General features: G+C 49.4%; 1 protein-coding gene across 4 annotated transcripts in view; it reads left to right on the top strand.

Annotated features, from left to right (window-relative positions):
• The window catches only part of SPTB (spectrin beta, erythrocytic), a 137,101-nt gene that overhangs the window by 94,436 nt on the left and 28,566 nt on the right, over window positions 1-14,099 (top strand). For all 4 annotated transcript variants that reach the window (XM_055097703.2, XM_034937698.3, XM_063596086.1 and 1 more), the window contains exons 16-23: window positions 1,789-2,545; window positions 2,998-3,200; window positions 3,322-3,412; window positions 4,556-4,702; window positions 6,389-6,652; window positions 9,011-9,217; window positions 9,696-9,785; window positions 13,553-13,831. In XM_055097703.2, the coding sequence (XP_054953678.1) occupies window positions 1,789-2,545; window positions 2,998-3,200; window positions 3,322-3,412; window positions 4,556-4,702; window positions 6,389-6,652; window positions 9,011-9,217; window positions 9,696-9,785; window positions 13,553-13,831 (2,038 nt within the window). The remainder of the gene's footprint in view (window positions 1-1,788; window positions 2,546-2,997; window positions 3,201-3,321; window positions 3,413-4,555; window positions 4,703-6,388; window positions 6,653-9,010; window positions 9,218-9,695; window positions 9,786-13,552; window positions 13,832-14,099) is intronic.

Raw genomic sequence — 14,099 nt, 5'->3', positions numbered from 1 at the left:
CCAAGCTTATGTGTGAGTCATTCAAACACTTGATGAATGTGTGATCATCTTTCACCGTATGCATTCCAGTTGAAGAAAAACCTGGCCCAGGACCAAACCTAGACTCTTGATGTTGCCTGACCAGTGATAACTAGAGTGGCTCTATCAACCTCCTCCATCTCAAAGACAGTGCAGTGGAGGGGGCAAGTGTAGGTTCGGGAAGCAGACTAGACCCAAGCTCCAGTGCATCTTGGTGTGGCCTCCACCCAATGGCTACAGTGAGGCCACTCCAGGAAAGGCCTGGAAAATCACTATGGGGCCTCTTGCCTGGGGACACAGCCAGACCCTCTCCCAGGAACACTTCCCTGTCGATTCCAGGGGTTTCAGACAAACTTGGAGAAAACCCCTTGATTTCCTAGCCTCAGAGCACCATCTGTGTGCCAGACAGGCACGGAATTCCCAGAGCACGGGGTCTTCATGGTCTAGGACGGGAGCCGAGAAATCTGCAGGCTCTGTCTCCTCCCTCGTATCCCTGGTCTCTCCCAGCCTGTCTCTTATATCTCTCTGCAGACCTTTCAAATCACACTGGCTGCTGTTGTCACACCTTGGGAATGCGCAACAGCGCTCTCTGTCCAGTCCATCTCCTAGTCCCTCAGCCTCCATCCCCTGAGGCAGGGTACAAAGATGAATGAGACACTTGGTCCCATCCTTTAATTGGTCACTCCAGTGGAGGCACTGGGGGTGTGTTCACTGACTGGGGCTTTGTGTCCAGTGATGGGTTGTGTGGAGGTCACGTGAGCAACTGTCACCCCATTGCTCCTTCCAGCTGCCTTAATCCTCCTCTCTGCCTGTTAGGTGCTGTGCACATGAAACTTTATGCTATGTTATTTGTGAGCTTGTCTGAATATTTCTCTAAATCATACACCCCACAGGGCATGGTCTGGTTATGTCTGTATTCTCCCAAAGGCCAATAAAATGCCTTATACCCCTGTGGGTGTTCGAGAAAGATGGGTTCGATTAGAGAATGAGCATTCAGCCTGCATATTACAGTGATGCAGAATGAGTGAACCTAGGCCCAAGGGCAGTGTCCCTAGTGGTCTGGCCTGGCTGATGGGCAGCTCTTTGAAAGAGGCTTATTGTGTACTGCAGACTGACCCCAGGCCCCCAGGCATCCGCCAGACCTTAGCACATTTCCTTATTTCATAGCAACACTGCACTCGAAGGTTAAGATTATGCTAGTCACTTAAATTATCATCACAACTTATTCCTCCTCATTCTCTTCTTCCCTGTCCTCTTCTTCCTCTTCTTTTTCACCAGGGCATCTTTTCTCTTAGATCCAAGGTGATCTTTTTCAGGCCCTAGGAGACGTTGCATGTGGCCTTGGGCATTTACTTGGTTCCTCTAGGGCAGCTGGGGACCCTATGTCCTGAAGCATTCTTGAAGTTAATGTGAGCCTTTTAATTATTTTGATATTTCATAAACTCTGGGGAAATTGTATATTTGCCTGAAATCCAACTACATGCATAGACTTTGCTTTCATGTTCCTTTACTTATGGTTGGAGTCACATAATTAATGGCCCCCTGCTGATCAAAAGATCTGATTGACAGTTATATATGTCTTGAGTAAAATTGGATAAGTGAATTTTGCTCACCTATACTTTGTTAGGTAGATTTTTTTTTTCTTTTTATCATACAAAGTCTGTGGGGGGAGACTTGTGGGAAATGTGGGAAGGGGTCAGGGTCTCCTATGGGAAGAAGAGCTAAGGGAGAAGGTGTCTCTCTCCTCCGGGCTGTGTCCCCATCCGGCAGGTGGCAGGCATTTCAGACCCTGGTGTCAGAGCGGCGGGAGGCTGTGGACTCAGCCCTCCGAGTGCACAACTACTGCGTGGATTGCGAGGAGACCAGCAAGTGGATCACGGACAAGACAAAGGTAGTGGAGTCCACAAAAGACCTGGGGCGGGACCTGGCAGGTATCATCGCCATCCAGCGGAAGTTGTCAGGGCTGGAGCGTGACGTGGCCGCCATCCAGGCCCGTGTGGATGCCCTGGAGCGTGAGTCCCAGCAGCTGATGGACTCGCACCCTGAGCAGAAGGAGGACATTGGTCAGCGGCAAAAACACTTGGAGGAGCTGTGGCAGGGCCTGCAGCAATCCCTGCAGGGCCAGGAGGACTTGCTGGGGGAAGTCAGCCAGCTGCAGGCCTTCCTGCAGGATCTGGATGACTTCCAGGCCTGGCTCTCCATCACCCAGAAGGCTGTGGCCTCTGAGGACATGCCCGAATCCCTCCCTGAGGCTGAGCAGCTCCTGCAGCAGCATGCAGGTATCAAGGATGAGATTGACGGGCACCAAGACAGCTACCAGCGTGTTAAGGAGTCTGGGGAGAAAGTGATCCAAGGCCAGATGGACCCAGAGTATCTGCTTCTGGGCCAGCGGCTGGAGGGCCTGGATACTGGCTGGGATGCCCTGGGCAGGATGTGGGAGAGCCGCAGCCACACCCTCGCTCAGTGCCTTGGCTTCCAGGAGTTCCAGAAAGATGCCAAGCAGGCTGAAGCCATCCTCAGCAACCAGGTAGAGAGGCATTCAGGGCTGGGACAGGCGGGTCTCTCAGGGCAGTAGCTCTTGTGGTGAGTCCACAAATGTGCTGTAAGGCTCAGGGACCACATTACTCTAGTCTTGTACTCTGTATTCACTCATGGGGGAAATCTTTGTTTCTCATTAGGTGCCTTTTCCAGCCTTGTGTCCCAAACTACGCCTTGTTCTTGGGTCTATCAGAGGCTAGAGAAGCACATTTTGCCCTGGGTGGTTAGCCTTCCATGTGGCTTTAGGCACACTGTTTATTGTGTGCCCCTGGGGTAGGGGTGGGGGCAAGGCCTGGGGAGTAGTGCCTCCTCCCTGTACTACTCTAGGGGGCTCATTCATACCGTGGCCTGTGTGGCTGCACGTGGTGCTCCCACTTGGGAGGGGTGCTCATCACCTCCTCCGTGTGTCTTCATGCCTTGTCTGGAAACTTGTTCCAACAGGAATACACTCTGGCTCACTTGGAGCCCCCAGACTCCCTGGAAGCTGCAGAGGCTGGGATCCGGAAGTTTGAGGATTTCTTGGGGTCTATGGAGAACAACCGGGATAAGGTCTTGAGTCCTGTGGACTCTGGAAACAAGCTGGTAGCTGAGGGAAACCTATACTCAGACAAGATCAAGGAGAAGGTGCAGCTGATTGAGGACAGGTACTCCCGGGCCCCAGGGCCACGAGGCCCCCAGAGCCACACAGGGGTAGTGAGGACCCCAAGCTTGGTGAGGACCCCAAGCTCGGCACTATTGTGACTGTGCTTTTGGCTTCCTTTCCAGGCACAGGAAGAACAACGAGAAGGCCCAGGAGGCCTCTGTCCTACTGAGAGACAACCTGGAGCTACAGAACTTCCTCCAGAACTGCCAGGAGGTGAGGCTCCAGCAAGGAGTGGCTGCTTTCCTGGAGATTCCTTTCTAGAAGCAGAGTGCCCTCAAGGCAGGAAGTCCACAGGGATCCTTTCTAGCTCAAGAGCTGTGGGATTCCATGAGCGGGGACCTCTGGGTACTTAATTGGGTCATCCTCTGGAATCTTCAGTTGCACTGTTTTTTTTTTTTCAAATCTGAAAAGTCATCCTTAACCTGTCAAGTCTAGGCCAGAGTTTCTTAAGAGTAGTCTAGGGACAGTCTATTTTAGAATCACCTAGGACCCAGTCTGGGCCAGCTTTGAGGATGTGTGACCTGTGTCACACCCTGTGCTTCGCTTAGAAGGGCCCTGGGCTCAGGTTAATGCTCTACTCTTGCCATCTTGAAATTCTTCATGCTTTTGAACAACTCCATTTTGTACTGGGCCCTGCAAATTATGGAGCCAGTCCTGGTCCTAGTTAAAGCAGACCCCTGGGTCCCACTCAGGCCAGATGAATCAGAACTTTAAGGGGTGAGACAGAGAAAGAACATTTTAAACAAACCTGCCAGTTGGAAAACTGCTAGCTCAGAAGGTCCTTGCTCAACCTGGGACCAGCTGTAAAAGGAAGGTCTTTAATCCGCCTTCCCAGGTCCCTCCATTGACAGTACTTTCTACATGGAATGGGGTTTTCCCTGACTTCTTTCTTGTCATACTCCTTTTCTCTCAGCCCAGACAACTTTGTTTTCATTGACCTCTGTCCTTGGCTTCTTCCTCAAATAACATTTTTTCCTGTGTTTATCAAGGATCTCTCACCCTACTGCCAAAGGACGGATTTATCCACCTATCCAGTAAACACTCGTTGGGTTCCTAGAATATGCTAGGCCCTGTCCTAGGTCCTCAAAATATGGAGAGGAGAGTAAAGTATCCCTGGTCTACACCACACACACTCCAGTGGGGAAGATGCACCTGTGCCCACATTTTAGCCCTGGCCTGTCATGGGTAAAGTTGCCTGTGCTGGTACAGAGGGATCCAGAACTGCAGATGGGTTCTCTTCTGTGCTTGCACTTCCTCCCCATGGCCTTCTCCTTCTGCAGCCAGGGATGGGCAGCAGGTTCTGCCCTGCCAAAGAAATATACTCAAGGATAGTCAGCCCACTCTTTATGCACACAGCTCACTCTTTGGATCAACGACAAGCTGCTGACATCTCAGGATGTCTCCTATGATGAAGCACGAAACCTTCACAATAAATGGCTAAAGCACCAGGCGTTTGTGGCAGAGCTGGCTTCCCATGAAGGGTGGCTAGAGAACATCGATGCGGTAAGTAAAGTGATTGGGCGGCGGGGGGGTGCTCTGCTCAGATAGACTTGCCTGGATGGGCTTCACCCAGGGTGTGGACCCTGTCCTAAAGCTTGCTGACAGTACAGAACGTGGCAGCGAACAACTTTTCTAAATAGTAGCTAAACCTTCAGAGCTCCTGATATAGTCAGTCTTAGTACACCTGGTCAGAATCAGTGCCTCTTCTGGGTCACCTGAATCTGGGGACAGCCCAGGACACTGAGGACATCTAGTTAGAGCTTCAGTGTCCAGTGCCAGGACAGCAGTTATTAATGTTTGCTTTCCATTGCCTTCACCAGGGCTCCAGCACTGTCCTGCACAGGGCTGGAGGAATAGGCAAGATGATCACAGTGGTCCAGGGGAGCCATTAATCCTCATCATTTGGATGGACAGAACCACTGGGGAGTGGTCGTTTCCACTCCTTATAGATGGCGAACCAAGGGACCCCTCTGTAGTGAGTTTGCCCAGTGGACAAGTCCAAATGTGGCTGGAATTAGATGTGGAAATCACTACCTTTGCTCATCTCTACCATGGCTGTCCATGAAAAAGCAGCCCTAGGATCAGACTGACTTCTTAACCTCCCTGTGCCTCAGTTTCTCCCTCTATGAAATGAGAGTAATAATAGGACCTTCCCAGTGGAGTTGTGAGCACTAAATACTTAAAGACAAATGAAACATTTAGCATAGTACTTGGCAATTATGAGACACTCAATAAATATTAACTATTAGGCCAGGCACGGTGGCTCACAGCTGTAATCCCAGCACTTTGGGAGGCTGAGGTGGGCGGATCACCTGAGGTCTGGAGTTCGAGACCAGCCTAGCCAACATGGCAAAATCCCATCTCTACTAAAAATACAAAAATTATCTGGGCATGGTGGCATACGCCTGTAATCCCAGCTACTCAGGAGACTGAGACACAAAAGGGCTTAAACTGGGGGGCGGAGGTTTCAGTGAGCCAAGATTGTGCCACTACACTCCAGCTTGGGCAACAGAGAGAGACGCTGTCTCAAAAAAAAAAAATTAACTATTATTAGTGATATAGATTCCTAAGTCCAATTTATATCACACTGTGCCCACCCAAAAATGATACATCTATGCAGATGAAAACCAGGTAAGGCAACCTCAGTAACCGAAGGAGGTCAGCGAAGGTTAGTGCACAACCTCAGGAACTCACGGGGCAGTTTCTGCACTGACTGTACCTGGATGGGTCTGGAATCCTTTTTCTCACAGCAGCTGACCCTTGTCTGCAACTCCCATGCTGCGGTCTCCCTGAGTCATTGCCCCCAGCACTGCTCTCCCTGCCCAGCTTCCCCTACCAGCCATGTCTAACCCTTTGAATATGAGGACTTTTTCCTTATCTGTGGTGGTGCATATCATGAAAATTATGCACAGGCTTTTTTTTTTTAACTCATCAACTATTGTGTTAATGTATTTTATGTGTGTCTCAAGACAATTCTTCTTCCAAAGTGTCCCAGGGAAGCCAAAAGTTTGGACACCCCTGCTAATGCTGGGGATTCAGAGTTCATTTCACTTGAGTCTTACCCATGTTCTATGAAGATTCTTTGCCTTACTGACCTCCTCTTGGGTAGCCTCTTGCAACCATCAGGAGCAGGGATGATCCAAGGCCCAGTCAGCCCAGAATGTGAGCTCTCCTCCTTCTTGCCCCTAGGAAGGAAAGCAGCTGATGGATGAGAAGCCCCAGTTTACAGCCCTGGTGTCCCAAAAGCTGGAAGCCCTGCACCGGCTCTGGGACGAGCTGCAGGCCACCACAAAGGAGAAGACCCAGCACCTCTCGGCTGCCAGGAGCTCCGACCTGCGCTTGCAGACCCATGCTGACCTCAACAAGTGGATCAGCGCCATGGAGGACCAGCTGCGGTCAGACGACCCGGGCAAGGACCTGACCAGTGTCAATCGGATGTTGGCTAAGCTGAAGGCACGTGAGTGGGTTGTAGACTCAGAGTGTTAGGATAGAAGGGATAGTGGAAGCCAGTCTGACACCTTTATTTTTGATTTTAGGTTTGGGGGTACATATGAAGGTTTGTCACATAGATAAACACATGTCATGGGGGTTTATTGCACATATTATTACATCACCCAGGTTTTAAGCTCAATACCCAATAGTTATCTTTTCTGCTCCTCTCCCTTCTCCTACCCTCCCCCATCAAGTACACCCCAGTGTCTGTTGTTTCCTTGTGTTCATAAGTTCTTCTCACTTAGCTCCCACTTATAAGCGAGAACATGCGGTATTTGGTTTTCTGTTTCTGCATCAGTTTGCTAAGGATAATGGCCTCCAGCTCCATCCATGTTCCCACAAAAGACATGATCTCGTTCTTTTTTTATGGCTGTGAAATATTCCATGGTGTGTATGTATCATATTTTCTTTATCCAGTCTGTCATTGATGGGCATTTAGGTTGAGTCCATGTCTTTGGTATTGTGAACAGTGCTGCAGTGAACATAAGTGTACATGTGTATTTATGGTAGAATGTTTTATATTCCTCTGGGTATACCCAGTAATGGGATTGCTGGGTCAAATAGTAGTTCTGCTTTTAGCTCTTTGAGGAATTGCCATACCGCTTTCAACAATGGTTGAACTAATTTACACTCCCACCAACAGTGTATAAGGGTTCCCTTTTCTCTGCAACCTTGCCAGCATCTCTTATTTTTTGACTTTTTAGTAATAGCCATTCTGACTGATGTGAGATGGTATCTCACTGTGGTTGTGATTTGCATTTCTCTAATGATCAGTGATATTAAGCTTTTTTTCATATGTTGTTGCCTGCATGTGTGTCTTTTGCGAAGTGTCTGTTCATGTCCTTTGCCCACTTTTTAATGGCATTGTTTGTTTTCCTCTTATAAATTTAAGTTTCTTATAGATGCAGGATATTAGACCCTTGTCAGATTCATAGTTTGCAAATATTTTCTCATTTTGCAGGCTGTTTACTCTGTTGATAGTTTCTTTTGCTGTGCAGAAGCTCTTAAGTTTAATTAGATCTCATTTGCCAATTTTTGCTTTTGTTTCAATTTCTTTTAGTGTGTTTGTCATGAAATCTTTGCCCATTCCTATGTCCAGGATGATATTGCCTAGGTTGTCTTCCAGGCTTTTTATAGTTTTGGGTTTTACATTGAAGTCTGTAATCCATCTTGAGTTTTTTTTTTATATGTCTAATGAAAGGGCCCAGCTTCAATGTTCTGCATATGGCTAGCCAGTTCTCCCAGCACCATTTATTGAATAGGGAGTCTTTTCCTCATTGTTTGTTTTTGTCAGCTTTGTCAAAGATCAGATGGTGGTAGGTGTGTGGCCTTATTTCTGGACTCTCTATTCTGTTCCATTGGTTGATATGCTGGTTTTTGTACCAATACCATGCTGTTTTTGTCACTGTAGCCTTGTAGTATAATCTGAATTCAGGTAATGTGATTCCTCCAGCTTTGTCCTTTTTGCTTAGGATTGCCTTGGCCATTCAGGCTCTTTTTTGGTTTCATGTAAATTTTTAAATAATTTTTCTAGGCCAGGCATGGTGGCTCATGCCTGTAATCCCAGCACTTTGGGAGGCCAAGGCGGGCGGATCACCTGAGGTCAGGAGTTCAAGACCAGCCTGACCAACATGGAGAAACCCTGTCTCTGCTAAAAATACAAAACTAGCTGAGCGTGGTGGCACACGCCTATGATCCCAGCTACTCTGGAGGCTGAGGCAGGAGAATCACTTGAACCCAGCAGGCGGAGGTTGCAGTGAGCCAAGATTGCACCATTGCACTCCAGCCTGGGCAACAAGAGCAAAACTCCATCTCAAAAATAATAATAATAATAATTTTTCTAGTTCTTTGAAGAATGTCATTAGTAGTTTGATAGGAATACCATTGAATCTGTAAATTGCTTTGAGCAGTATAACCATTTTAATGATATTAATTCCTCCTATCACATGAGCATGAGATGTTTTTCCATTTGTTTGTGTCTTCTCTGATTTCTTTGAGCACAATCTGAAACTTTAAAGTAAGCACTCCTACTCTTCCTCTTAACTGGACTTGCTTTTATCATGCAAAAATGTCTCCTGGTTTCTAATCCATCTCCAACCCCTTTTGCAGTGGGTAGGACAGAGACCCAAAAGGATGCATGAGAAACAAAACAGGCGCTCAGAGGAGGGAAAGATGACTGGGAGCATCCAAGGAGACTCCTTGGAGGAAGTTGAGCTCAAATTGGGCCTTAAAGGATGGGTGGGATGCAGATGAATGAAGAAGATGGAGGGGCTGTGCAGGTGCCAAGGCTGGTGCTGACACCGTCCCCTTGTGTCTCAGCGAGTGGAGGACCAAGTGAATGTGCGGAAAGAGGAGCTGGGGGAGCTGTTTGCCCAGGTGCCTTCAATGGGAGAGGAGGGAGGAGATGCAGACTTGAGCATCGAGAAGCGGTTCCTGGACCTCCTGGAACCCCTAGGAAGGAGGAAGAAGCAGTTGGAATCATCCAGAGCCAAGCTGCAGATCAGCCGGGACTTAGAGGATGAGACGGTGCGTGGGCCACAGCTTCTCCCTACCCCCTGAGGCTGAGCCACCAGCTGCCATCAGAGTAGCTGGCTGCCACCCAGAGCAATTTTTGGCAGCAGATGACTGGTCACCTCACCCCTTATCTCATAGGGTTGTTGTGAGGATTACATTAAATGGAAAGCTCAAGCCAGTGCTTTTGTTGGGAATGCACTGTTCACTTGCTAGTATTGCTCGGTGAAGAGCATGGACTTGGGTCAGACAGACTTGGGTTCGAGATCCAGCTACGTTACCTTCCCACTGTCTGACTAGGAGCAAGTTATTTGGAACCTCAGTTCAAAATCCCCAAATATTCTTACCTATAAAATGGGGGCAAAACCCTGATGGGGTGTTGGGAGGAATTGGGGAGACACTGCCAGCAAAGCTCTGCGCCGCCCATGGTGAGCACTCGGGAAAGGTTGGCCGTGATTGTCATCAGCTCTCCCCTGCTTCCTGGTCTCTGCAGCTCTGGGTGGAGGAGAGGCTGCCTCTGGCCCAGTCAGCCGACTATGGAACTAATCTGCAAACTGTGCAACTGTTCATGAAGAAGAACCAGGTGAGTCCTGCCTCACCTCACCAGCCCCACCCACCCCTCCTCACCCCCACCTGGCCCCACGGGGGTAGGCCCAGCCCTGACCTGCAGAAGGCTAGCAACAGCAGATTATTGTTCTTGTTGGTAGCTTTGGGGTCTCCAAACCGTATTGGTAATCTTATAGCAGAAAGAGCAGGTTTTTGTGATTACAGAGCAAATTCTGGGAGGATCACAGAGGAGGGGAGGTACTTGGGGATTCAGGGCCATTCAGCCTCCATCAGGCACAGGTGAATGCAGGATCTTGGGGGCCTGGCCTGGAGGTTGATGTGCTTCAGTAGCTGTGTATTCGGTGTATCCAGTGGTCTGCCTGAGAGGAGGGCAGTAACTCCTGATCTCTCTCCCACAACACTGCCTTGCCCCTCTTCCAGGGCTGAGCTTGGCATGTGTGGTGTCCTTGGGGTAAGTAGGCCCCATTTCTCTCGACATATGAGGATACTTGTGGGGCTCAAATTCCATTAGGAAGCCACTAACTTTGGACTCTGAGCCCTTGGAGCAAACATCCCTCTGCTTTTTGGCACTCGCTTAGCCCTGATTGGGAACTCCTGTGGCCCTGGTCAGGATCCTGGATGTGAGCAGATGCCAAGCACTCCCTCTTGGGTCAGGGCTGCAGTGGGAGCCTGAATCATGTAAGGAAGCTGGCTGTGTGGGGTCGCAGCGGCCAGGGGAATGGCCACAGACCCTTCTTGGACAGAGAGACCCTCCCTCTGCATGCTCTCTGGGTCAGCAAGGAGAGCCCAGGAACTTAGATCCCAGATAAAAGTGACATGTCCCAGAGTGCCCGGTTAGTATTGCAGCTCCTTGAGGAAGGAAGGTCATGGCAGACAGCACTCCCTTCCCCCAGCTTGGCAGCAGCTGACATCTGCTCACAGGACCATGTGAGCCCAGCAGCAGTGCAGAGGCCTAGATTATATTCAGAGAAGTTTCTTCAAAGCTGCCTTAGGCCCTTTGCTTCTGGTTGACGTGATCTAGTCGCAGAGGCTCCAGCAGCCACACGCAGGGACCTGGGCTAGAAGATGATAGAAATCTAGCCTCAGTTAATGCCACAACCTTCAGCTAAAGGTGGAAGGCTGGTAGGACATGGTATCCTTGGGACCTCAGTTTCCTTAATTGTAAAATGAGCCAACTCTAGTCTTTCCAACACTAGGATTTTTGATTCTATGCAGCCTCTATAAGTGTTATTGTTCAAAGGTTTTTAACTCCCCTGGCTGGCAGTTGCTATTTCGGGAAAAGGGCAAGACAAATATGGATGGGGTTCCCCTAACCAAGAAGGGAAAGGCAGCCTCTTGGGAGAGCGTGACTGCCCTAATGAAAACTATTTTAGGCTCACCTGGCTAAACCATAAATCCAATTTTATCATTTCCTCACTTAAAACCCTGTGTTGCAATGGTTGTCAAACTCCAATATGCAACTCCTTTAACAAGCCCTCTGGGTGAGTTTACATGACTTAACCAGGTGCCACCCCCAGATCCCCACTGCATCAAGCTCTGGGGGTAGAGCCTAATAATTTGCATTTCCAACAAGATCCTAGGTGATGCTGATGCTGATGCTGCTGGTTCAGGACTGCACTTTGGGGACCACTGTTCCCAGGGCTATTCATTGCAATTAGAACAAATTCCACAAGGTAGTACATGAAGGGTTCTCACCCCTGGGTGTACACTCACATCACCTAGGGAACTTTTAGACAGATGAATGCCCAGGTCTCACCTCAGATCAATTAGGATCTCTGGGGGTAGGCCCCTAGTTGCATCTATTTCCCTGGATTATTCAGTGGGCAATCAGGATTAAGAACCACTCTTGCCTGATCTGACCCCTGCCTGCTTCTGAAACTCAGCTCTTCTCACTTTGCCCTCCTTCACAGTATTCCAGCTCTTCTGGCCATCTCTGTGGCCTCAGACAGTCCCAGCTCATATCCACCCCAGAGCCTTTGCACTTGTTCAGTCCTCTTGCCAGGAACACTCACCCCCAGATCTCTGTGTGGTTGCCTCCCTCCCGTCATTCATGTCATGGTCAAGTTTCGTCTCCTCAGAGAGGCCCTCCCTGACTCCCTTAGCTAAAGTGGCTCCTGCCACATCGCAGCAGACATTCTTCATCCCACTGTTGTCTTTTCCTCGTAGCCCCCAGGGAGGAAGGCCCAGCCTTTGTTTATTCATTTATTTGCATGTTTACCTTCTATTTCCTCTACCAGGTTGTAAGCTTTAAAGTGCAGGGATTTTCATTTCTCTTGTTTCTATATTGTCCCTATTACCTAGACCAGGGTCTGGTACATAGAAAAGAACTTAATACATAGTTGTTGAATGAATGAAGACAGGGAAGAAGACTTTAAATGTAAGTACCCTGCACAGATACTAGAAAGTAATTGGTTAAAAAGAAAGAAATACCCTTTTAGGCCGGGCGCAGTGGTTCACACCCGTAATCCCAGCACTTTGGGAGGCCGAAGCAGGTGGATCGCCTGAGCCCAGGAGTTTGAGACCAGCCTGGGCAACATGGCAAAACCCCATCTCTACAAAAAATACAAAAAATTAGCCAGATGTGGTGGTACATACCTGTAGTCCAAGCTACTTGGGAGGCTGAGGTGGGAGAATCATCTGAGCCTGGGAAGTTGAGGCTCAGTGAGCTGTGATTGTGCCACTGCACTCCAGCCTGGGTGACTAGAGTGAGACCCTATCTTAAAAAAAAGAAATTAATTTTTAGGGCACCATGCAGAGGTCATAAGATCTCAGAGTAAACAAGCAAATGGAGCTGAAAACATGGGTTGTTTGAATGCAACTGCAGAGACTACAGGAAATTGTAAAAATTGAGGTTCTGAGCATAAAGTGTAAAAATGCATTTCAGCAGGTTATGTGACTTGTAGATGTGGTTATTTTGTGCATATTTTAAATGCTGGCCATCACTGTGCTTCTCATGTGGGCTGCTCTTGCCCCTGCCTTCCAATTTTAAAGGCCACGGGAAAATTATATAGAGAGGGAAGAAACACGTAGTGAGGTATATGGAGCTCAGGAGCCCACACACCAGCAGCAGCTAGCCCAGTCTTTAGGACCCAGAAAACAAGTAACACGTGTCAGGGCCTCCTGAAGAAAAAGGTGACCAGCCACCAGGGTGGGAGGAAGAGGCTGTGTTCATGACCAAAGGCTCAAACAGGGACTAATGCAAAGCTCACAAAAATATGAGAAATAGAAGTAGGGAAAAACAAAAACAAAAGCTGAGACTGTAAGCAAGGGGCTGCTGTCACCTGTTCTTTTAGATGGAAGGCAAAAACTGTGCCCACCTGAGCTGCTGGGTTGGGCGTATCCTGCGTAAATGATCCTGCATAAATCCTGCAAAAGCTGTTAGAATAAGGTATCAAAAAGGCCATTTTTCTTTTCCTTCCAACACATACACCTAAGGAATCAAGCTCTGCTGAAGCACAGGAAGATAGGGGACAGTCAAGAGCACAGGCTGCCAGGTCAGGTGGAGCTGTGTTCAACTCCGGCTCTGCCACTGAGTGACTTCACTGCTGCATGCTGGTCTCCACATGCTTATCTCAGCAGGCCACCTGAGGGTGCAAGAATGGTGCACATGAGGTGCTTAGCAGCCCGCAAGAGGTCATTGGTAGTTCTTATCGCCATCACCTGCTCTGCTCTAGCAACGGGGGTGAGAGGGACCAAGGGTGTCAGAGCTGTGCTGCCACTGCTGAAGCAGCCTCCCCCACATGGTGGGAAGGCCCTGCCCCGAGCCCTTCCTTCTGGCCACAGACACTGCAGAATGAGATTCTGGGCCATACGCCGCGGGTTGAGGATGTGCTGCAGAGAGGGCAGCAGCTGGTGGAGGCGGCGGAGATCGACTGCCAGGACCTTGAGGAGCGCCTGGGGCACCTGCAGAGCTCCTGGGACAGGCTGCGGGAGGCAGCGGCCGGGAGGCTGCAGCGACTGAGGGACGCCAACGAGGCACAGCAGTACTACCTGGATGCGGACGAGGCTGAGGCCTGGATTGGCGAGCAGGAGCTCTACGTCATCTCCGATGAGATCCCCAAGGTCTGTTCGGGCAGGGGATACCAGCCAGGGTGCCCAGGCAGAGAGGAAGAGTTGAGGTTGGCTGTCGGTAGGGAGCCTTGTGAGTCCAACTGTATGAGGAGTGAGGCCAGGGGAGGGGCACAAGGAACCCACAGACTCCCTGCCCTCCCTTGGTGCCTCCTTGAACACACCCCTGCAGGGCACACACTGAAGCCAGGTGCCTCCTGTTTACCCACTTAGGTTTGCTCTAACCCAAGGGTTCTCTACTTTTCTTTACCCTGGATTCTGT

Source organism: Pan paniscus, chromosome 15 (genome assembly GCF_029289425.2).
Source record: "Pan paniscus chromosome 15, NHGRI_mPanPan1-v2.0_pri, whole genome shotgun sequence".
Classification (NCBI taxonomy): Eukaryota; Metazoa; Chordata; class Mammalia; order Primates; family Hominidae; genus Pan; species Pan paniscus.
This window is presented reverse-complemented; position numbering and strand designations above follow the sequence as displayed.